The sequence below is a fragment of the Pinus tabuliformis genome, chromosome J, assembly GCF_031772625.1.
Source record: "Pinus tabuliformis cultivar Carrire ecotype Pingquan chromosome J, CPIR1, whole genome shotgun sequence".
NCBI lineage: Eukaryota > Viridiplantae > Streptophyta > Pinopsida > Pinales > Pinaceae > Pinus > Pinus tabuliformis.
Window position 1 is genome coordinate 255,196,576 of NC_142295.1, and position 25,910 is coordinate 255,222,485.

At 41.3% G+C, this 25,910-nt stretch overlaps 1 protein-coding gene across 4 annotated transcripts in view; it reads left to right on the forward strand.

Moving 5' to 3' along the window:
- LOC149226735 (uncharacterized protein At2g37660, chloroplastic-like) overlaps window positions 1-25,910 on the forward strand; it is a 126,517-nt gene that overhangs the window by 89,122 nt on the left and 11,485 nt on the right. For all 4 annotated transcript variants that reach the window (XM_089377578.1, XM_089377577.1, XM_089377579.1 and 1 more), the window contains 2 exons: window positions 24,848-24,934; window positions 25,100-25,197. In XM_089377578.1, coding sequence (XP_089233704.1) covers window positions 24,848-24,934; window positions 25,100-25,197 — 185 coding nt within the window. The remainder of the gene's footprint in view (window positions 1-24,847; window positions 24,935-25,099; window positions 25,198-25,910) is intronic.

Sequence of the window (25,910 nt, forward strand, 5' to 3'; positions counted from 1 at the left end):
CAAGTCATTAGAACAATATTCTTTTTTGAAAATGTAAGACCCTTGTACTTTGCTAATACAAAGTTCGCTGTCATGGCCGGATTTAGACTGTCTAGGTCCAAGAGTTACAGAATTACATGAAGTCTAGGGCAACGTGAGAAGAGTACTTATTGGTTCCTTTGATTGTGTTTTCAGTTTTAACTTTCTATGGTTGGGAGGCACTCAAATCTTTGGTCACGTTCTTACATAGTTAGGCCGAGTTCATGTCATAAGAGGGGCGTATTTGTGGCTGAAAAGGGACAGTAATCTCTCTATACAGTGCTGGAGTGTACGCACAACAAGAAAGAGAAATCGATAACGTAATAGTATAACTATAAACACACAGAAATCGATAACGTAAAACACTAAATTTAACAAAATGATAACGTAAAACGGTAAATACCAGGAGTCCAGGACCAACGATGCCGGCAGCGGACGGCGTTCAAGTTTCAACAGTTCAAGAATCAGAAGTTAGAACGCTGCACTGTGCAGCTATGTCTCTCCGACGTCCGCGGTGATGGCACTGGAGTCTGGAGAGTCGACAGTGAACCTCTGTCAGCGGGCAGTGAACCTCTCAGCGGCAGCAGTGAACCCCTCAACACTCTTGTCGTTTAGGTTAGGGTAAAATGAAATCGTAAACCATGGTCCGTAACTTTAACTTGTTAAAAGTTAAAACTTAAAGTCTTAAAATCTGAAGTGATGTTCTCGGCGGGCAAGGCATGAGCTAACAAAAACGTTTTGATTTTTTCCAGAAACATATCACGATTGTGTGAAACATAATTATTTTTTTTTAAATGGGAGGGTTTTTTTCAGAAAAACACCTGAAAAACGGCTAGAAAAAAAGGGGGAGTTTCCGAATCTAGAAACGACACCTAAAACGTTTTTTTGCCGTTTCGACTGTGCATACGTATCCAAAACGGAAAATGGCGTTTTGGGTTTTCGGGCAGCCGTTTCCGGCAACTTAGATTTGAGCCCCTCTTGTGAGTAGGCCATTGGAATCACCTTCTATTCCTCTCATTGACATACTCATTATTGTGATTCCCATTATACTGGGTCTCCTCCCATTGGTGAAAGTGCGTATAGAGCAGGGAGCTTTAGCTGACATGATAGTGGGCTATCGCTCCATTGTTGGCCGTGAACTAGTAGTTTCCCTATAGGATCCCCTCCTAGGACCCCTGCTAGTTTGAGCAATAACAAAGCCTTTTCTCTCACATTGGCACACTTTGGACTCTACCAGGCCTTCTCAATGGCCCAACGACTCATTATGGATACTATTTTGCCTTTTTGAGAGGCTTTATCTTTGTATTATTGAGCTGTCTTGGTGGGCTTGGCACCAAGTCATGTCATTATTGTACATTATTTTATTATTTGGGGCTTAATTAGGGCTAATTAGGCAAATTGAACTCTTTAGGAAGGATATAAATTGATGAGAGCTCATTTGAATCTCATCATCACTTGGATTTGGATCATTGTTTTTTCTAGAAATTTTTGCTAGCCTTTTGATGGACGAATTGTCTTGAATGCAATTTGATGTTTGGAAGAGCTTAATATTGTCTTGGAGCTTCAATTTATTTGCATCTTGATGATTGGAGTAATTTCGCTATACTTGTGAGTATCATTTTCATGCTTATTTGTAATTTTGTCTCATAAAGTTGTCTATGGAATATTTTCATTCATGAAGTTGGTGTAGCTGCTCTTTAGCTTATGTGAAGTTGTTGGGCTTGTCTTTGTGAGGAATTTTTCATATGATCATTTGAATTATGGTGAATTATTGCCCTAGGGGTACATGAATGTTCATGAATTGCCTTGATAAGTCATCATTTGCAATATAAAGAAGTATAAATTTCCCTTTGTAACCTAGTTGTTGCTTAGGCCATATGAAGTTGTTGGGGAACTCCTTGGTTGGAATTAAGCCTATCTAAACATTGATTTCATTTGAATCCATTCTCCCAATTGGCTAGGCACTAGTCTAGTCCTAAGGTGATCACGAAAGAATATTCTTCTCACCTCTCTTCCTCTTTCTAAGCCCTAACCTAGTAGGCCTCCTAGGGCATCATCTTAAAATCATTTTTAACCGTTGAAAATCCTTGAAAATTGGTCCACTACTGTGTTGGGGTCTTCTTGAGAGGTCCTCCAAATTTGAGGTCGATCCCACGATGGAATCTCGAGATATTCCAAGCCCTAGCTTGAAGACTGTTCTCTTCCCTAGGTGTCCTTTGGTTAGTGGCTTCATTAGGATCATTGCACTCAAATTCCAAGAAGAATTCAATTCCTTTGATCCTATTCTCCCCCTTAACTTGGTCAAGATCACCCATTTGTTGTTCCAATCCAAAACCTTGACCTTGTTTGGGTCCACTTGGGCTTCTTTGTGTTCCCACTACATTATAACTTCAATTTCACAAAGATCACTTAGAAACCCTAACCTTCTAGGATTCCTTGATATTGGGCCCCTCTTTTCAGGTAAAACCCTTCAAACACAAGGTCTAGGCATCCTCTTAGCCCTTCGACGAAATCCACCCATTTTGCTTCTATAGCAAGCAAACCCATTATTTGGGCCTCTCTTTTGAATAGGCTTCAGGAATCACCCCGCATTCTAGTGATTCCTCTCATACTGGAAATCCTTGCATCAGTGAAAGTTCATAAAGACCAAGGGGCTTTAGTTGAGGTTACAGTGGGCTATCACTCCATTGTTGCCACTTGACCTAGTAGTTTCTCTATAGGATCCCCTTCTAGGACCCCTATTAGTTTGAGCAGTGATAGTGCCCAAAGAGAGCAAGGAGATGGAGTGCACAACTACAAAGGGAATTTTCATGGGTTACAATGAGACATCTTAGGTGTACAGGGTGTATATACCATCACTCGAGAAGAGAGTTATCAGAGGGTGTATATACCATCACTTAAGAAGACAATTATTAGGTGGGACGTGAGGTTTGAGGAGGATAGTGTTTTGAGATAGTCCTTAGAGCAAGAGCAGGTTGGAGTACTTGAGGAGGAGCTTCTCGCTCCCAAGCAAGAGCCTCAACCAATATCATAGATTAAGTCTTAGCCAAGTGGCAAGCGAACTGCACAACAAAATGACTAGGAGTCATTGCAGGATGAGGAGAGACCAGGACGAGTGGAGGTAACCACTCAGTCAGTGACTCCCAGCACAGGGAGGAAGAGAGCCAAGTGGGCCGAGAGGTTGATTCAAGAGGCCCAGGAGTGAGTTGAGACTCCTAGCTCTATGTTCAGGTAGAGCAAGCAGCCACAAAGGTACACCAGATATATGGCATTGATGACTGAGTTGTTGGACACAAAGCCTTCTTGTTATGAGGAGGCAGCCTCTTAGCAGGTTTGGCAGGATGCCATGGTGGAGGAATATTCCTCCATCATGAAGAACAATGTTTGGGAGATTGTGCCACGACTAGAGGGAAAATCAGTAGTAGGCTCATGTTGGGTGTACAAGGTGAAGCATGGAGCAGATGGGAGTGTGGAGAAGTACAAGGCCAGGTTTGTGGCCAAGGGATTCTTACAGGTTGAGGGCATCGACTATGATGAGACGTTTTCCCCCATGGCTTGTTATTCATCCATCAAGATGATTCTGGCATTTGTAGCTTAGATGAGGTGGAAGATCCACTAGATGGACATGAAGACAACATTTCTCAATAGGGTAGTTGAGGAAGAGATTTATATGGAGCAGCTTGAGGGGTTTGAGATTTTTAGTAGAGACACTCATGTATGTTTGTTGAAGAGAGCTCTATATGGGCTCAAGCAGGCTCTGAGAGCATGGTACACTTGCATTGATAGCTACCTTCAAGGATTGGGCTTCATTAAGTGCGAATCAGATGCCAACTTGTACTACATCATGGTTGGAGGGCTTCCACTCATTCTAGTGCTTTATGTTGACTATCTTATATTGACTAGAGCAGACAACTTGATCTAGGATTGTAAGGCAGACCTTGCAAGAGAGTTTGAGATGAAGGATATAGGGCTTATGCACTATTTCCTTAGGGCTAGAGGTATGGCAGGGTGATGGGGAAATCTTCTTGGGGCAAGGGAAGTACACTACAGAGATCCTCAGGAGGTTTCATATGCAGGATTGTAGGCCCATGACCACGCCTCTAGTGATAAACTGGAGGAAGGTGGATGCTAGCAGAGTAAAGAGAGTGGATGCTACATTGTACATGCAACTCATTGGGTTGTTGATGTACTTAGTCAACACACAACCAGACATATGTTTTGCAGTGAACCAGTTGAGACAGTTCATGATAGATTCGACCATAGTTCACTGGGTTTCTGCGAAGCATGTGTTGAGATATCTTTTTTTTTTTTTTTTAACTGAAACGGTTGATTATTTTATTGATATGTTAGAAGTAGATAGGGACTTTGCCTAGGCAGCCCTGCTTACATGATTGAAATCCTACTTTTGCTTCCTTTAGAAAGGAGCTGATCACAAATGATGATATAGAATTTCCCCATTTACATTTAAAATTCCTTTGTTGAGAGTGCTGCCCAAGTTCGCCATACAATCTGCTTCCTTGTTGGAGTTTCTGAGTATATGATAAAATTTGCATGAGTCAAAACTCTTTAGAACCGCCTTCAGCCTATCCAATATTTTGTTGAGCCCTACATTGTTAAAGTATTCCTCTCTGATTAGTTTTTTGATTAAAATTTCTGAGTCTCCGAAGACTTGAATATCTTTGGCACTTTTCTCTCTTGCAATGTGACATGCCTTTAGCAGCCCCAGAATCTCCGCTTGGTTGTTTGTTTTCTCTCCGAGACCCCATGCAAAGGAAACAGTGGGGAGCCCTTCCACAAAGTAGATAACCCCGCCAGCACCTGCTACTCCAGGATTCCCTTTGGACGCTCCATCGAAGAAGATGGTAGTTACATTTTGCGCCCTCCACCATCTTTGAAAGATGTCATCAGTCTCTCTTTTTCTCCATTCCAGGTTTGCTTTCAGTGGTGAGTTTCTATAATTTCGGGGCAGCGGTTCTATAGCAAGCCACCTTTTTTCTTCTGGCCTGAGAAGGGGGTCTTCTTTATTGTATTGCTGCTGAGCCGCTTCCAACAGAAGGGCCTTAGCTTTTGCTGCGACCTGGTGCGGGGAATGCTGTGTTTCTTTAAAGATCTGCTGATTTCTGGTTAACCACAGTTGCCAGCAAACAAACTTTGGCAACGCTATCCATATTCTGCGCCAAAATGACTTGGGGAGGATGCCTTTGGGGTAGCTAGCACACCAATTCGCGAATAGCTCAGAGACTGAGGTTTGCTGTGGGAGAATGATCTGGAACTCGTCGAGGAGGAGTCCCCACACCTTCTTGGCAAAGGCGCATTCAAGAAACAAATGCTGGGCAGTTTCTGATTGACATCTACAGAGAGCGCATCTATAGGGTCCTTCATACTTTCTTTTTGTCAGATTGTCCCCTGTCAATAACTTGTTGTGTACCAAGGTCCAGAAGAAAAAAATTATTTTTGGTAGCGCTAATGGCTCCCAAATCTGCTTCCAAAAGGCTGGAGTATGATGGCTGATCCTTTTTCCTTGAAGAGACTTATATCCCTCTGCTGAGGTGTATTTTCCAGACTTTCCCCAACCCCATCGATCCTTTTTAAATCTGCTAACTGGGGTGGCGTCTTCTAACAGGTTCTCAAGTTGGATCTGTTGATCCTTTAGACGCTCAGGGACTCCGTGGAAGTCCCATTTTAGCCATTCTCCACGTTCATCCCAACTTGCCAGATCGTATACTCTGTTAACTCCTGCTCTTTCCAGCCAATTTCTTAGCTCTGCAATATCCTCTCTTTCCGCCAGCGGATCTTTCCCCATAATTCGATCCTTCCATAGTTGTGTGGACTTACCATTTCCGGGTATTCTGTACATGTGGTTTTTGAAGAATTCGCTACTCTTGCAACATAGCCTCCATACCTGCGAGCTGGCCGCTGTGGACTGTATTTGCATTTTCCTTATCGCTTCTTTATCTGAGTATTTAGACTGTAATATTATGCTGATAGGATGTGAGGGTTCACTTACAATTTTCCACAGCAGTTTGCCGCCCAGCGATTTGTTGATAAAGGAGGGGTCCCTTATTTGAAGACCACCCTCATCTATTGGCCTCTTGACCGTTTCCCATTTAACTAAGTGCAACTTTCTTTCGTTTCCTTTCCCGCCTTGCCATAGGAAGTTCCTGATCAGGGATGCTATCTGGTCCGTGACAAATTTGGGGGCGAGGAGAAATGCTGATTGATATATGGGAAGAGCTGACAGCTGCGTTTTAATAAGAATGGATTTGCCTCCTTTTGTTAACCAATAACCGCCCCAGTTTGTGATTTTGGATTTAATTTTGCTGATTATATGAGTCCAAAAACATCTCTTGTTTGCTCCAGAGGAAATGGGAAGGCCAAGATATCTGAAGCTGTCCCACTTGGCCTGGCCTTTGAACCCGAGTATCCTCGAGATGTTGGAGATCTCTTGCTGTTCCGCGTTCCAACTGTATATTTCACTTTTGCTCTCATTGATGAGAGCTCCAGTAACCCTGCAATAACTTTTCAGTACATTGTCAAATGCTTTCGCTATTCTGATAGAAACACCTCCGAGGAGCAGAGAATCATTTGCGAAAAGAGCATGATTTAAGGGTGATGATGCCTCGGAAGGTTTGAGTCCCGGGAGGGAACCAACGGATTTTTCAACTGCTAACTTCCTGCTTAGAGAGTCTGCCATGAGAATATACAGGAAGGGGGAGAGAGGGCAACCCTGCCTGATGCCCCTTTGAGCTTGGAAGAAGTTGGTGGGACGTCCGTTGACAAGAGGGGCAATCCACGGGGTTTCTATGCATGCTTTGATAAGTTGGACAAAGTGTTGAGAGAAACCAAAAGAGAGCAGGACTTTGCATAGAAACAAACGATTTACTCTATCGAATGCATTTGCCATATCGAGTTTGATCAACATACCTTTCTCGCCCCGTTGTTTGCTTGAGTGAATAGTTTCCTGGACCTGAATGACGTTGTCCATAATATATCTGCCTTCCACAAATCCGCCTTGGTTACTGGAGATCAGCTTTTTGAGCAAAGGCTTGAGTCGATTTGCTAGGAGCTTGGCTATGATTTTGTAAGAAGCGTTACACAACGATATTGGCCTGAATCTTGCAAAGGTTTCAGGATTGGATTCCTTTGGGATTAAAGCTAGGAAGGTGGATTTGATACCTCCTCCTATTTTAGCTTTAATCATAAATCCTTTGATCATTTTGAGGAGGTCAGATTTGATAACTTCCCAGCAAGATTGATAAAAATGGATAGAGAATCCATCGGGTCCAGGGGCCTTATCGGCTTCCATTGACCAGATCACTTGAATGACCTCCTCGATTGTGATAGGTCTGCATAGGACTGTATTTTCTTCATCATTGACAAGCTGGGGAATATTAGAAAGAAAGTCATTGATTTCCCCTTCTTCAGCTTGAGTTCCATTATTATATAAATTCCTAAAATGTGCCTCAGCTGCAGCTTTCACCTGGTCAAACCCTTTGCAGTCCTGTCCCTCCATAGTTTTAATTTCCGCTATATGGTTCCGAGATAGTCTAGCTCTGTATTGTTTGTGGAAATAAGAAGTGTTCCGGTCCCCTGCCTTTAGCCATAAGCTCCTAGACTTTAATCTCCAATACTCTTCTTCAACTCGGAAGGCTTGATATGTAGAGCGTTGAGTTTTGACTTCCTCATCCAGAATCTCAGCTGTTATATCTTTATTCTCCATTTCCATTTGCATTGTGTGCAGCCTCTGAGTTGCTTCTTTCCTTTGGTTGGTTGGATTGGGTGCAGGCTTTTTAATCCACTCCTTCAACGCCTTTTTTGTTGCCTTCATCTTCTGCTCCCATATGTAGCTGGGGGAGCCTATAATGGGCTTGTCCCATGCATCTTTCACTGTTTCAAAAAAACCCGGCTTCTCAATCCACAGGGGGCTGAATCGGAAGGGAATGGGTCCCAAATCTTCCTCGTCCTCTAAAAGCAGCTGTATTGGCTTATGGTCCGAGGTCAATTTGGGCAAAATTTTGGTGCTGGCGATCTTTTTGTTCATCAAGAGTCCGCTTTGGATCATAAATCTGTCTAGCCGGGCAGAGATTTGTTCTGACCCGACCCGGTTATTCGTCCATGTATAGAGCCCATGTACTGGAGGGAAGTCTAAGAGATCCCAGCTCTGAACGATCTCCTCCACCGTGGCCGGCATGGGATCTCTTGAACTGGAGCCTCCCCTCTTCTCCTTTGGCTTCAGCACTATATTTAAGTCTCCCGCAATGATAATATTGTTTGGGGACTGCTGTTCTAGGTAAGTTGTTAAAGAATACCAGCATTCTCTTTTTTCTGCATAATTTACCGGAACATATAAATTGAAGAGAGAGACATTCAACTTACTTACTTTATGCGTCAAATCTGTGTAGATCCAGTGCTGAGTTTCATAGTATTTATTGAGCTGAAATGTGCTATCTGACCAAAGAGTGGCCAGTCCTCCGGAGGTTCCCCTTGCGCTTACTGCCTTGCCTGTATTTTTGTTCCATTTTAGTCTACTGGTGTCTAGAAGGGAATGCCCTTCAATTTTGGTCTCTTGGAGCATGAGGATGTCTGTGGGTTCTGCTTTAAGGAGATCCTTTACTGCTTCTAGTTTTGCAGGGCTCCCCAACCCTCTACAGTTCCAAGAGACAAATTTCATTATTTACCTGTTGAGGGGGTGGGACCTCCCTTGGAAGGTCTCGGCCTGTTGTTCCGCCCAATGGACATTTCTATGGTTGCTTGGCTCCCTTGGGTTTTAAGCCTCTCGGCCTCTTCTTCTCTCTTTTCTTTCCGAGATTTCCTGCCAGCTCTTTTGGTAGGACGCTCGTAGGCTTCATCTTCTGATGTTTCTGAACTTTCCATTGCTTTTCTCCTTGTTATATCTGCATATGAAGGGTTGGGCGAACTTCCCTGAGTAGCTTCGACCTGCTTTTCTTTCTCACTTTCTTTGCTTGGAGGGGGGCTTTCTACATGCACTAGGTCTTCATGCTCCAGATTTGTTGGGTTGATCTGTGCGCTTGATGTCCCTTGTACGTTTGCTTCCTCTTCTTGGATGATTTTGGGGCTGCTTGGCATCCCTGTTTCCTCTTCCTGGATGGGTTTTGAGCTGCTTGTCGTCCCTGATATCCTTCCTTTGCTAGGGCCCTTTTTTGGATTTGTTGTTTTCTGAACTAGGGTCCATTGTTCCTCTTTTTGTCTGTCTGTTTGCTCTTCTACCTTCTTCTTACAGTGCTTCGCGAAGTGTCCATGTTCGTGGCAGTGTCTACATTTGAACGGAAGCTGTTCATAGTCCAGTTCTTGAATGTGCTCCCAGCCTGCTACTGTAAGTTTGATTGCTTCCGGTAACCCCTCCTCCAGATCGACTTCAACACATATTCGAGCGCATGAATACTGATCTTTTCTTACAGCTCTGTCGATGTATTTACCCAATGCATTGCCGATGTTTTCAAGGGATTTTTGGTTCCAGCAGTGGAGAGGCAAGTGGGGAAGTCTCACCCATACCGGAACTGCTGAGGGGACATCCTGGGTAGGGTCGAAGTCTGGGGACCATTTATTAAGATACAGGCCCTGCGGTCCCATAAAATATGGCCCATTTCTGAATATTAGGCTTCTGTCTTCCGGATTATCGAACACAAAGACGAAGTATCCTTTCCCGACGAAGTAGCTTTTCACACCCTCCTTGATCAGGGGGCTCCAGTTTCTCTGAGCCCAATCTTCTACTGACTTTGGTGAAGGCCAAAGGCCTGTGAACTGTCCAATAAGACCTCTCTCTGCCAGGTTTAGTGCTGCTTTACACGTCTCTTCCTCTGAAAGGGCGACTGTGGGGATCTTCTCCATCCTCTTGATGAACTTTTGCTGGGCCACCGATGGGGCTCTCTTCGAGCAGGCTTCGATCATTGCTTTGAAAGCTAGGACCTCCGCAGGGGGGGAAGCGCCCCCATTGGAGTCCATATTCCCCGATGAAAAGGTCCTCAATCAGAACGCAGGGTCGCAGCAGCCTCTGAGGCGCAGATCTGCAGAGCAGGAGGGAGCAGGCCCTCTGCAGCAGCCAGGGGTCGGACGACCAGCAGCTTTGCGCAGCGCCGGCTAGGTCAGAGCCGCAGCGAAAAAAAAAGATGCATATATTTTGACAAAAAAAAAATGCGAGAGCAGATTCTATGTGTTGAGATATCTTAGAGACACAACAAATTATGGATTATGGTACAAATAAGTTGATGAAGTGAGGCTTGAGGGCTTCATAGATGCAGATTGGGTAGGGAGCTCCACAGATCGGAAGAGTAATTCAAGTTGCGTCTTCAACATTGGTTCAACAAGAACCAGAGATTAGTTGCACTCAATTCAGCAGAGGTTGAGTACAAGGATGCCATCTTGGTAGTGTGTGAAGCTATCCAGATGAGGAAGTTGCTAGTGGGACTTTTCAAGTAGGGGATGGAGCCCACTATGATACACTGTGACAATCAAAGTTGCATTAAGTTCTCTGAGAATCCAAATGAGGAAGTTGCTTGTGGGACTTTTCAAGCAGGGGATGGAGTCCACTATGATACAGTGTGACAATTAGAGTTGCATTAAGCTCTCTGAGAATCCATTGTTTCACGATCGCTCCAAGCATGTCAAGATCAAGTATCATCATCTCAAGGATTTTGTATAGAAAGGGATAGTAAAGCTACCGTACATTCCAATAGAGGAGCAGACAACAAATATCTTGACCAAGGCATTGGCAAGAGGCGGTTTCGTCTATTTCAGAGATAAGTTGCGAGTTGTACAAAATCCTTTCCTCGCTAAGAGGGAGTGTTGAAAATGTAGTGAGTGAAGGTCTTTTGGCTTGTGCCTTAGCCAGTGAAGACCACAAATTTTTCTTTCGCTAGCATGAGTGCGAGTTCATGAGATAGACTTTATTTATGATGAGTTTCTTTCCAGTTTATTGGAATGATCATCAAGATTGCATGTGTAGTGTTGGAGCTTCAGTTAAGAAGAGCCTTCTTCAGTTTGACTATCGGACGAGATGGTAGTTACAAGTTCAGTTAGAACGAGTTATGTCTTCAGTGTTGATTGGAGAGAGAACGAGTAGACCTCTTAGTTAACTCGCAATCACAACTCACACTTCTAAATTGAATTGGGCCTTCTTGCATGCTCAAATTCTATCTATAAAGAGGACTAAAGCATAAGATCGATCATTCTTGAGAAATCAATTCTTTGTGTGTGTGCGCGCAGAATTGAGGAGCTTGTGCGCTATGATTTAGGAGGCCACAAGTGCGCAAGGAAATAGGGGATTTGCGCTATAAAATAGGAGGAAGTACGCAAGGAAATAGGGGTTCCAGTGCGCAAGGCTTGTGGAGTAGGGATCAAGGATTCTTAGGGCAAGTCAAGGCTATTCAGTCGGAGAACAATTATGTTCTTAGAGACATATTGTTGGCTGCAGAAAGTAGCATGAATTGCAATAGATCCATTTTCTGAAGAACAATCAATAAAATACCACAACAAAGAAAGCAAGTTTCCCCTTTTGGTTTCTTGGGTAAATCAAGCGTTTCAATTTGTGTGCATATGTTTTTATCTCTGGTGTTTTTCCGCTGCTTATAGATTGTTAAGAAACTTTGTATCTTGGCGAAAGTAAATTTGGTTTCAGCTTTTAATTGCCTTGTTTTTAGTAATTAATCTAAGGAGTTGCAGAGTTTCAAGAAAATTAACATAGCGAGTCATTAGATCAGGAAATACAACATTTGTACCAGCATTCGTATGACCTTGGATATGAATTTAAGATCTATCTCACAATCTCTTAGTTGACCAGTAGTTTATATCAGCGGTAAACACATTCAACCTTGAAAAAATTCCCAGAGTTAAGATCTGTTGATCATCAGCATATGGTACTCAAAAGTTTTATGCCAAAGAGAAATATTTCACTGTTTACACCATAGGAAATTCCGAACGCACAACATAGAAGTAAGAAGAGATTTTGCCAGTTTAAACTTTAAAGCACATTGCTCTAGTGCTTTTTAAGTTGTTTTACCTTGTGTGATTCATTGGTATCATAAAACAATGGAATGATCAATAGATTGAAATTTTGAATGCCAAACACTAATTAATGTTTTTTAAGTCATCAATATGCAGATAAAACCAGCAAGAGTGAATGTGATCCATAAAATTTTAGTGTTCTCTAACATGTCATTTCAAGAGTATTGGCATCTATTCCAAACTTAAGGTGAATTAAATGAAGTTTGTTGCAAAACGACTAGCTAATTCAAACCCCAAAAATTTTGTAGCAATAATTAATCCCTTGAAACATTTATCTAGCACTTAAGAGCAGATATTAACCACAAGATTTGCCTAAGTTTAAAGCATGTTCAGTTCATTTTATTAGATCTTATCCATACATGTAAAAAAAACCAGAAATTGATTAAGTTTGCAGTGATTAAGGGGCTGAAAACCAAGTCAGCCCTCTAGACAATGGATTCCGTCAATGACATAAATGAAAATATCAGGTTTTTAACTTGACAAGGGCATCAATTATGTTCATTAATCCGTTAAGAATAGATGTATGTGATTATTTGAAATAAAAATTGTTACATCTAGATGAAAATCCTGAAGAAATTTCAACCCCCACTCTGGTTATTAGTTTTCCTTATCACTCCATGCATTTAGTTTTAAATCCAAGCATAATAAAAATTCTGAAATCTGGAAATGAAAATATTTTTCTGAAAACACAAATTTAGAGATTTCACAACTGCTGAAATTGCAGAAGTAAAACACAGCGAAATTATGACAACCACACACAGAAAATAACATAGTGATTTTTGGTCAATGTGACCTTGGAAAAACCCCCTACAACTCTTGGGGAAAACCAGTTTGAGAGCTCTTCTTTATTTCTGAAAATGCTTTTACAGAGAAACTGAAATACACAGTAAAAATTCGGCAACCACAAATTACAACTTATCTCGATTTTTGTGCTTGAACTCCACCTCAAAAATCGTGCCAATCAGCAAACAACCAAAACAAAAAAATTTGCAGCAATAAAATAGCATTAGATGCAGTACGATTGCCTCGAAAAATGTGCCCAAAACTTCTTGTACAGATTGTACGGACCATACGGATTTCAACAATATGACTGCCTTGAAATTCATGCCCAAATCTGCCTCGAAATTTGTGCCCTTGCTGTTGTCCCTCTTCCTCGATTTCTACGCCTTTCTCCTGCTGTACAGTTTTGCCTTGGGATACGTGCCAATAAATGTTGCTGCCCAGATTTGTTGAAATGTCTTCTCGCTGCTCTCCTTCACTTCCTCACTGCTCAGAAATTTTCTCCTTGCCCTCTCTTCTCTTTCTCTCAAAGGCTCATGAAAAAATGAATTGATCTTTTCCTCTTCTCTTCTTCTTTTAACTCTCTAAATGACCTTTTGGGTTACCCTAAGATCTGATGACTGAGATTCGTTAAGATCTAGGGATGAGAATAAATGTGCATTTAATTCTCACTTTCTATTTTTTAACTCACCCACTTAAATAAAGACCCACTTAGCGTTTTATTTCCATGGTCACTTTTTCACTTTCTAATTCTTCATTGACTTTAATAAAGTCGCCTTTAAATTAGAATGTAACTTTACCACTTATAAAGTCACTTTTAAATTAAATTGGCTTTACCTCTTATAAAGTCATTTTAGGAGAAAATTAAAAATAAATTTGGACACTTTTTCCTAGGCGAAAGATCAAAGCCTTAGGGAACCACTTGTCCTCTGGTACCCAAATTTTAACACTCCCTCTTACCGAGGAAAGTGTTCCTCACCACTCCCATCTTGTCACTGAAGTAGACATGTTCGCCCCGTGGTAAGGCTTTGGTGAAAATGTCTGATACCTGCTCATTTGTGGAAATGTACTCAAGCTTGACAACTCCCTTTTCGACATAGTCTCTAATGAAGTGATACTTGAATCTCAATATGCTTTGACCTGTCATGAAAAACTGGATTCTCTGTGAGTTTATGCAACTCTAATTATCACAGTAAATTACTTAAGGTCTCAATACCTGACCAACTAGACCAAACAACGTCTTGCAAAGCCATATGGCCTCACAACTAGCCAAACTAGTAGCCAATGGCCATAGACTCTGCCTCAACTGAGCTCAATGCGACTGAATGTTGTTTCTGGCTGATCCACGACACAACTGCCGAACCCAACCCAAAACAACACCCAGAAGTACTCTTCCTATCTGAAGCACAACCTGCCCAATCTGAATCCGTGTACCCTGCCAGTCTCACTCCATCACCCTGTCTATAATCCAGACCAAAATCCACAGTGCCCTGCAAGTAACGAAGAATGTGTTTTGCAGCCACCCAGTGCACTCTCCTGGGCTCACACATGAACTGACTCATAGTGTTAACTGCAAAACATATATCTGGTCAAGTGTTGACCAAATACATCAAACAACCAATCAACTGTCTGTATAGAGTAGGATCCACCAACTCGGAATCAGAAGTGTGAAGCTTCTTCCAGTTAGTGATCATAGGTGTAGACATGGGCTTGCAAGTATGTATCAATCCTCGAGTACCAAGCTCTAGGAGCTTGCTTCAGGCCATAGAGTGCCTTTTTCAATCTGCATACATGGGACTCCTTCCCTTGCACCTCAAAGCCTTGCGGATGCTCAAGATAAACCTCCTCCTGAATGAAGCCATTGAGAAATGGGGTGTTCACATCCATATGGTGGATCTTCCAACCCATCTCTGCTGCAATTGATATAATGGAGCGGATAGATGTATACCAAGCTACGAGAGTGAAGGTCTCCTCATAGTCAACTCCCTCGACCTGTGAGAACCCTCTCGCCACAAGTCGAACCTTGAACTTCTCGATGTTGCCATCTGCAGCATGCTTTATCTTGTAGATCCATCTGGAAATAACAACTGATTTACCTTCAGTCCTCGACATTACCTCCCAAACATCGTTCTTCATAATAGAAGAATGCTCCTTAATCATGGCGTGTCTCCAGACCTGCTTGGCTAGTTGCCTCGTCATAACTAGAAGGCTCGGAGTCAACAATGCTTATTACCAATGCCATGTAACTACAGAACCACTCAGGTGGTTTACTCTCTCTAACTTGTCTCTTTGGCCTAGCAACTGATGTGGCCTCGCGCAAGGTATCTTGAAGCCACTTGGGCTTCCTCTTCCCTGAGCATACTTCTCCCACCGAAGTGAAAGAATCATCATCATCATCAGAAGCCTGAACTCCTAAAGGCTGGCCAACTGACCTCATGTCTGAATCTGTGCCTATAGATGTTAAAGTACCGTGTGAATTGTCCATTAGTGGACTACCCTGTTAACTGCTCTGCGAACTGCCCTGCATGCTGCCTGAAGAACCACCCACCTGACTTTGAGAGCCACTGCTCACTGATGGACTTAACACTATAATCGATGTACCCCCTGATCCTTGACCACTGGATCCATGTGATTGACTCAGCTTCTCACGAGGGTCTGGTGACTCTAGATAGTCTAACTCCCGTGACCTCTTGAAAGATCTCTCCTCCTCGAACTTCACATCCCGCCTGACAACCACTTTCCTCTACGCAGGAATATAAATCCGATAAGCTTTCGGGGTCTCGCTATAACCCACAAAGATGCCCTTGTCTACAGTGGGCTCTAGCTTGGTCCTGTTCTCGTTGGGGACATAGGAATATGTAAGGCACCCAAAGATACAAAAGTGCCCAACATCAAGCTTCTTCCCAGAAAAAGCCTCCTTCAGAGTCACATTCCCCAAGGCACGATGTGGACTCCTGTTCTGCAAGTAACAGTAGTGTTGCAGACCTCTGCCCACAAAAATAAAGGTAACCCTTGATCATGAAGCATGGCTTTGGCAGCCCCTGCAATGGATTTGTTCTTCCTCTCTGCAACCCCATTTTGTTGGGGGTAGTAAGGCACTGTGAACTCCCTCCTAATGCTTGCCTCAGCACAAAAATCAACAAACTCACCAAGGGTCTACTCCCCTCCATTGTCCGACCTGAGGACCTTGATCTTCCTACCTGTCTGGGTCTCCACAAGAGCTTTGAACTCTTGAAACCGCTTGAAGGCCTCACTCTTGGTCTTCAAGAAATAAATCCAAGTCTTCTTAGAGTGGTCATCAATGAATAAAACATAGTACTCATAGCCACTCAAGAATACATGAGACATCCGACCACTCACATCGGTATGAATCAAGTCAAGGATCCCGATCGCTCTGCTATCACCGCTGGGAAAAGGGGATCTGGCAAACTTCCCCATAACACATCCTCTGCATACATCAGGGTGATCAGAACTGAAATCTGGCACACCAGTGGTGATCTCCGGCAATGTACTCAAGGCCCCATGATACATGTGCCCCATCTTGCGATGCCAAATCTCACATAACTCTGAACTGCTAGATCTGTTGTCGGTCTTGTGTCGGGTGCTACTACTCAATGCCATCAGGGGTTGGAATGTGAACTTGTACACCTTGGCATGGCGCACACCAATCTCCCTAGCTGAAGAAGTTGGAGTTCCCCTAGGATATATAAGCACCTGCCCTCTCCTGAACAACACATCATACCCTCTGTCCTCAAGTGCTGAGATGGATATCAGGTTCTTCTTCATTCCAGGCACATATAGAACATTTGACACTTTCAAGGGAGGTTTGGGTCCCCTATCAAATGTCAATGTCCCCACACCGACTATTCTAACAATGTTGTCATCACCAAGTACTACCTCCATATCAGTATCACCCTCTGAAAGCTCTGAGAAGTACTCTCTGACTCCTGTCATGTGGTGGGAAGCGCCACTGTCAACATACCAAATGCTAGAAGATGATCTGCTAGTAGCGGGGACTGCACACTCCCTCTGAATCTGTATGGTAGGTGATCCTGCATTAGTGGCCTCACAAGCTATGAACCCAAACTCTCGATCAAAGCTCTCTATCTCTGTAGAAGCTGTCATGGGTTTGTCTTTCCATTTCTTGTTCTTCTTCTCTGGACACACAACAGCATAGTATCCCAACTTTTGACAATTCCAACATTTGACTTTTGAATAGTCATTCTCCTTGTTCTGCTGCTTGCCTTTACCTTTGCCTTTGCCTCCACTATTGGAAGCTTGCTTCTTTGCTCTGCCCTACTTGCCTCTTGCTAACAATGCCACATTGTCATCCTCCTCCACCTGTTTGGCTGCCCCAATATGGTTCTTTCTGATCTCATTTTGAATGCAATCATCCCACAACCTCTCCCACAATCAAGAAGGTTTTCCCGTGCAACAATGCCATGCACAAAATTCTCCCAAGTCTTGAGAAGACCATTCAAAGCAATCCTCACCAACTTAGTGGGTGCAATGATTTCACCTACGGCTGCCAACTCATCTCTCACTGAAGTGATCTTTGTGAGGTATGTTGTAGCACTGTCGGTCTTAGACATTTTAATGGCCGTCAGTTTCTCCTTTAGGACCATTTTTCTGTTTTCATTTGAGCTCTGGTAAACACTGGTCAAGGCTGTCCACATCTCAGGTGCATAAGTCTTTCCTCTCACATGAGGAATGACATGGTCTTTGATTCCTTCCAAAATCAATCTTTTTGCCTTAGCATTCTTTTTGTTAAACTCTGCCAACTGTACAGGGTCAACAAGTACTACTACTGGGTTCTGTGTGGTATTTACCATAATGCCCCAGACTTCTGCTTCCTCAAAGATGCTCTAGATTCTCTCCTTCCATGCACTGTAGTTGTTCTGCCCATCCAATCTGTCCTCAACTCTCAAACCCAAAGACATGTTTCACTGTCTGACCAAAATGAAATTTTCAAATCTGTAGTAAAGGTTTTTGTTTTTTTGTGTAAAAATCAGCTTGCTGTAATTTTCACTTTGCAATCCCAAACTGCACTTTTCAATGAACCAAGCTCTGATACCATGAAGAAATTTCAACTCCCACTCCGGTTATCAATTTTCCTTATCATTCCATGCATTTAGTTTTAAATCCAAGCATGATAAAAATTCTAAAATCTGGAAATGATAATATTTTTCTGAAAACACAAATTTAGAGATTTCACAACTACTGAAATTGCGGAAGTAAAACACAGCAAAATTATGACAGCCACATGCAGAAAATAACACAGTGATTTTTGGTCAATGTGACTCTGGAAAAACCCCCAACAACTCTTGGGGAAAACCAGTTTGAGAGCTCTTCTTTATTTCTAAAAATGCTTTTACAGAGAAACTGAAATACACAGTAAAAATTCCAGCAACCACAAATTACAACTTACCCCGATTTCTGTGCTTGAACTCCACCTCGAAAATCGTGCCAATCAGCAAACAACCAAAACAAAAAAATTTACAACAATAAAACAACATTAAATGCAGTACGACTGCCTCAAAAAACATGCCCAAAACTTCTTGTACGGACCATACGGATTTCAATAGTATGTCTGTCTTGAAATTCGTGCCCAAATCTGCTTCGAAATTCGTGCCCTTGCTGTTGTCCCTCTTCTTCGATTTCCATGCCTTTCTCCTACTGTACGGTTTTACCTTGGGATATGTGCCAATAAATGTTGTTGCCCAGATTTGCTGAAATGTCATCTTACTGCTCTCCTTCACTTCTTCATTGCTCAGAAATTTTCTCCTTTCTCTCTCTTCTCTTTCTCTTAAATGCTCATGAAAGAATGAATTGATCTTTTCCTCCTCTCTTCTCCTTTTAACTCTCTAAATGACCTTTTGGGTTACCCTAAGATCTAATGGCTAATATTCATTTAGATCTAGGGCTGAGAATAAATGTGCATTTAATTATCACTTTCTATTTTTTAACTCACCCATTTAAATAAAGACCCACTTAACCTTTTATTTCCATAGTCACTTTTTCACTTTCTAATTCTTCATTGACTTTAATAAAGTCACCTTTAAATCAGAATGTAACTTTACCACTTATAAAGTCACTTTTAAATTAGAATGCAATTTTACCACTTATAAAATCACTTTTAAATTAAATTGACTTTACCACTTATAAAGTCACTTTAGGAGAAAAGTAAAAATAAATTTGGACACTTTTCCCTAGGCCAAATATCAAACCTTAGGGAACCACTTGTCCTCTGGTACCCAAATTTTAAGAAATCCTTCAATGATAGATCCTTCTTAATCAAGAGAGGATATAAGCAAATCAACATGGGATTTAACTGTGAAACAAAATGATTTGATATTAAAACAAGTTCACTGCAACTAGATATGAAAGTTAGTGACTTTCACAAAGAGCAATCTAGATCTAATGAATTAAATCTCTAAAATCCTAGATTGCAACAAATAACTAAAAGAAATAAATGAATATTTTGTGGTTGAACTTTGAAGAAGTCAATAGAGAAGACCAGTGTCCACCTCACATGGAGCTATGAGGAATGTTACTGCAAAATCTAGCAGCCTAGCGCAAAACTTCACTAGGCAGTGTAGGTCATAGGGCATCAAAGAGATCAACCACCACTATCATCTCAGTGGCTTCTCTCCTGCAGTTTTGTGGTAGGATATTACCCCCACAAGGGAGGCTTCCCTGGCAAGGCTTAGAGGATAGATGACCTAGGGTTACTAAGACAAGAGATTCTCTAAGTATCTTGCTAGCAATATCACCTAGAAAGATTTGCAATAAAAGATGGCCGAAGGGTGATAAGAGCTTAATGGTTATGGAATAAGGTATTAGCAAAGCCTTGGAGGCCAAGATAGGATTTACAAGTATTCAAGAACATATGCCACCTACCCCAGTCAACTAAGGAAAGACTGTTATGAGTTAGGGTTTCAAAGATGGGAAGATTTACAACATGCAAAGCCAAATAACAGCCAAGAAATAACCTATAATAGAGGGTTGAAGGCTATCAATTAGGTAAGCAAGGGATATTTCAACTTTAAGTTTTTAATGGCTGAAAATGCACAAAATAGCAACATAAACCCTAGACGTCAGACCTAAATTGGATGGTAAAACATATAGTAAATGATAAATTTTGCTTTTTAAACATTAATAATGCAATTCCTACCTAAAGGACAATAGAGTATAGGTACAAAAATGATATTAAATGCAAATTTAGACCGAAACCTAACCATAGCTACTATGAGAGAAGAAAAGAGAGAAAATTTAGAATTATCAACACAAGAAGACTAATGCCTTCATTCATTTGGGCAATGGAGTCAATTAGGGTGAGGTTAAGGTAGGAGGACCTTGGATGAAGATAGGTGGAATACAATTGCTTCACTTGGAAACATTGGCGATTTCTTTCATATGATCTTTAAGGTTAAATGATGCATGAAAACAAGTTCCTTTGATGGATTCTTGAATGAAAAATTTTGTATAAACATATAGAAATAAGAGTTCATGAAAGATATTTCAATTTTTAATATGGCACATTATAAACTCTAATTTCAGAAATTACATGCAAAATGGAAGAAAATAGCATTAAACTTACACCATTCATGCAAAAGTCACTTCATTAATCCACAAGCTAGTGTCCCTCCATGGAATAAATATCCCACCAAAGACAAGTCACATTTTTATTTAGCCATTGAGTCCAAGAGAAAGAAGAAAAACCCTAGTGCACACTCTTTGAAGAAAAGAGGAGTGAGTGTGTGATGATGATACAATCAAAATGACTTGCCTCTATTTATATGAGGGCAATCAAGCCATTTTCATTAATTTACAATGAAAAAGCCCTAAAAGTTCACTTGAAGCATTCAACTAGGCTAATAGGTCACAAAATGAGATAGAGATGGCTTTACAAATGATAAATCATAATAAAAATGTTATAAATCCTCCACATGTGTGGGAGAAAAAGGCTCACCACATGATCTTATTCTCCAATAATGGGCATTTCCATCAAGCGACAAAGTGGGTCCAAGAGTGCTCCTCACTCCAAGGGACATCATAAAATGCATGGGTGTATTTCCAACTAACACCTCCTCAACCAAGATGTCATCATCAAGAAGGCTTGTGCCATCCTCCTATAGCATGCATGGGTGACGTGGTTGCCCTAGGGCATAGTGTTAGCCTCAAAAGGAAGTGTGCCAACCCTCCCAAATCATCTTAAGGGATCTCCATCCTCGTCCGGGCTTTGGAACAAGGCAATGCCCATAAAGTAGGTATAAGGCCAACCTAGGGATATCCTGAGTCCTTTGGGCACATCATCGATCAAGCTAATGCATTGGCTTCTTGGATTAGTGTTTCAACATCTAGAGGTGAAGAAAAGGGCCATACATCCATGCGAGACTCATCAAAGCCATTGATCACATGTGGATTTCCATGGAATATAGATGGTAACACAACCCTTAAGGGAGGAATAATTCCTAGTTCGACCCATCAATTAATAGGTGCAAGTGGTCAGTGGCATGGTGGGGAGTTTACTTCATGGAGGATGCCACATTATGTGTACCAGTTATGAAATTCCATCATTCTTGAGTATTATAATGTGAAGTGGGAGCAATTGCGGACCTAAGTTACTCCTTTCCTTGGCCTATTTTTACCACCCCTGTTGTGCTCTTTTTCTTTAATGGTTTTCTTTTTTTTCCATAGCTTGGGCTACAAGCTTTTATTTTTGCATCAACTACCCCTTAAAGATGAAGTGGTTTATTGCTCATCAGGGTTGGGATATCAAAGTTTCTTTCATTTGGATTGCTCAATGCATTAGCCAGGAACTAGGTGAGGGCTAATAATGGGGATAGAGTTCAAGCTAGGCTTTTGTCCACACACTTTATTATATCCCAACCAATTTTTTGCATTTTATCTTCATTGCTCATGCTCTTTCTTTTCTTTCTGCCGCATCAACCTCTTAGGGCAAAGTTTCCATGCCCCTACTCAAGAATGAGGAAAATAGGGAGCCAATATTGTTGACAGTAATGAACTTGAAGATGGGATGCAGATACAATGGGGTAGATGGAAAGTGTTAAGTATGGATTACCATGGACATGGAAAATCAATCAATACCTCCTATTTGTGCCCTTTCTGGATAGTGGAAAAAAAGACCTAAGGATGTCACACTAGATTGGGGTCAAGGGATAACCACCAAGGTGAAGCATGGGAACAAGGATGCAACCAAAAGTGGTATATCATCCAATTGAACCTGTGATCCATCTTAGAATGCCCTCAAACATTAAATGAAAGGACTTGATTACAAAAATGGTTAATGTACCTTACAATGGATGACCCACATTCATTTGATGAGTAGGCTACATGTCATAAAGCACTGACTGAAGCATGGATGGAAGGCCTTTGAGGCTAGCTATCTGTAGATCATCATAGGGCTGCTGGTTGGCAAGCTGGTCAGAATGGGAGATTTTTTTTGTCTAAGAGGTTACATACTTGGGTGTGTAACAGTGACCTAAACCAAATCTGTGTCCTCGACCTAAGCTTTCACAAAGGAAATAAATTAAATCCTTCCTATCCTTCATATGCTTTGAGGCAGCTACACCCATAAACATTTCCCTCCTGCTTATTGAATTTCTGATCAACAAACTAATGAGAATCTAACACTGTTATATTTTGTGGGTTTGCCATTTTTACTTTTATGCAAACAAACTTAAAAAAAAAAAACTCTGAAACTTGAACCCCAAAACATAAACCTAACCCCCAGATGCACTTCCTGCCTGGAAAACACCTTCAGATGAACAAAAACGATAATCCAGTGCTGTGGCTACCTTGTGGAGTCTGTTTTCTCCTTTATGAATCAGCAATAGTGTTTGTCACTTGGAAATGTCTCCCTACCAACAAAATTTTCTAGATTACTTTTGACAGCAAATTATTGATGAAGCAGTAGCCAGCCACCCCCACATAGATGTTTAAATGAGGCACAGTCCTTCCAAATTGGTTGATGTCTCAGCTAACTCTCCAAGGCTTCATCTCCAAGTTCTGAATCTCTAAGTTGGCATTACTACTTCTGTATGTACTATATACATTATGTGGTAAGAATGTTACAGTGCAGCTTGTTTTTTGGAAATTTCAACTTCCTGGACGATTTTGGGCATGGTTTCAAGCTGAAATTCATTCCTTTCTTTATGGCCACTCTCTCATGAAAGGGTCCCCTCCCAGGGGACACTTGGATGGTCAGGGATAACTGCAAATTGCTATTACAGTCAGTTCATTGGTTGCAATTGTTTTTCCGTGGAAAGTTGAAACATCCTTGTAAAGTTGAATTCAATGGCTTTCCTCATCCCCTTACTCTGGGAGATTTTCATAGCTTTAAGCAAAAGTTGGCTCTACCCGTGAGAGTTCACTTCAGAGTTGGCTCTACCCCTGAGAGTTCCCCTGGAAACACCTGCTAGCCAAAAAGGAACCCAGAAAAATTACTTATTTGTTGTTGTTATCTCTCACCTCTCTTCTGCAACATTTTTACCTAGCTCAACAGACGACTCTAAGCTTCCCACATCTGCCTCCAGTGGTCTGAACCCAAGTCTGAAATGGTTACATTTCTGAACTTTTACTATCACCTCTAAAAGACTTCCAACATACACGTGCCAGCAAACATATCCCTCCAGTGATGACTCCTAACATTTGTTCTTGCCGCAGTAGATTTGAAAACTCTGTCCGGTTGCCCACATCATAGATCTCGTTCCAATGGCTGCCCAAGCTGTGATTTCAGACCCAGCAACCGGTCCATACTTTGCAAGATCTATACTGTCATATGTCCCAAAATACCACGCTGTAACTTCTCTGCTGCCCAATTCTGGCCATCTAAAATTTTGCTATCCACATGTTTACTGTTGTTTTATATCTGCGAATTCTCCTCTGCTGCCCAATTCTGGCTATCTAATATTTTGCTCCCTACATGTTTACAGTTGTTTTATACCTGCAAAACCTCCATGCTGCTACCTTATTCCATTTAGCCTTAATGCCAAACATGCCAGCTCTGTCATCAAACTCTAGCATCGATGTTGCCAACAATACAGAATTAGAGTGCTGTTGTGCAGCCCAAGTCCACTTTTCCACAATATACATTTTAATTTTACTAACCCTTCACTGATGTATAAAATTAGGCAAAACGTTAAAGTTGCTTTATTTTGCTGTTGAATACATGTTACTGACTAACCTAACATATTTGTTCTGCATGTGATGTCTGCCCAACAAACAATTTGCGGAATATTTCTCATGTTGTCTGCCCATCATCAAAATTGTTGTCAACCATGCTGTTCTGTCTTGTCTGTCCATGCCCAGTCTGGCCTAGCCCTCCTGCTATTGCACAAAATGACGTTTCTCCCAGAGGTTTATGTTGTAGAGTTTAATTCCTTAAAATCTCCAATTAGACTTTAAACGCTAAAATTTAATTTAACTCACAACTACTATTGTAATAACCACGCTGGTGTTGGTTTTAGATGCTCACGATGAGCCCACAGTGTCCTCTTTGTTTCCTCCTGTCACACAAAATTTATCTGATTCTCACATTTCACTGTCACCAACATTTCCAGCACCCAAAACTATTTTGATTCTCTGCCTGTAGGTTGAGTCACAACACCAATGTTCCTAGGCCTGACAGAATCTGTTCAGTGTGAATGTCCTCTAAAAATTTAATTTTTATGCTATTATCATGGCTCAGATGTATTTATAAATGTTGTTTGCGGACAAATAAATTAAATACAAAATATTTAATTCAGTTTTCTTAATGTTTTAAAAAAATTCAAATTTCCTCAAAAGAAATGATCTTTGTAATTCGGTTCTAACTTCTATATAATTGCTGTATACAGATTTTTAGGCTTCAGTGGGCATTTCGATTTTTTTTATTTTTTTTTTGTGGGTAATTTATGTTTTTATTTTTTTAAATATTGAACTGGTTTAGCTTGGATAAGTTGATTTTAATGATGATGAATTTGCTGATTAAGGGTTTACTATTAACTTGAAAATGTTTCAATAGCATTATGAACCTCTTTGGAGTGCTAAAGTTCAAAAAGATGGGGGAGGATTTTCTTCAGAGTTCTGGCATTGCTTTCACAATTATTAGGTTAGTTTCTCATTTGCAGGGCCAAGAAGCATTTCATTCTACATTACAAAGAAACAAAAAAGTGTGATTATCCCAAATTTTCTATTCTAGCAACTAAACACCATTAAGAGACTTTTTGGATAATGATGGCATCAAATATTGTTCTATGTGGATGGCAACTTGCAGACCAGGAAGACTTACGGATGGGCCATATACTTCTTATGATCTGAACACTTTGCTTAAAGCAACAGCAGGCACACGCCGTGCTGTATTGATTGGACAAGGTATACTAATAATTCTGCTGTTTTCACCACATTCACTACATCTATTAGCTGTTTCTGAGATTTATTAATTGAGCGTTATTTCACACAGAGATAATCAAGTGCAGGGACCAATCTGAAGGAGAAATCCAACAATCTTTTCTTTTTCTTTTTCTTTTCCAAAGAGAAAACAAACAATCTACTTAACCCAAATAAAAAACATATTTCATTAGAAATCGAAATAGACAACCAGTGTTGAAGACAATTCTAGCCACTTCACAGTTATTATGTCGAGCAATGCTTTCAAGAATAGGGTTAATGACAGTGCAAGCATTTATGCTTTAGAAACTTATGGAAGGTTGCATGAAAATGTGAATATGGTGTATATGAAGGCTTTACTGAACATATTGTAATTCTGTTAATTTTGTCATTCTACTTGACGGTGTATCTTGGCAGTTTCTGTGCAAAATTTTTTCTTCTCTTCTGTTTGTTTTCTTTATGTTTATTTTGTTGATTTTGTAGCTTTGGAATGTCTTTTGCATAGGGTTGTGTCTATGCATTCAGGAGAAGCAGTGTTCCAAGGGGATGCGTCCCCCAAGGTGGGGTGCACGCAACTAGGACAGGGGGACACCCGGGGAAATGTTTCACCACATCCCCCCTTTTGGGGAGATGCGGGAAGACATAGGGGAAAAGGTTCCCCTAGTGTGGGGGATGTGTTTCCCCAAAAGAGGTGATTG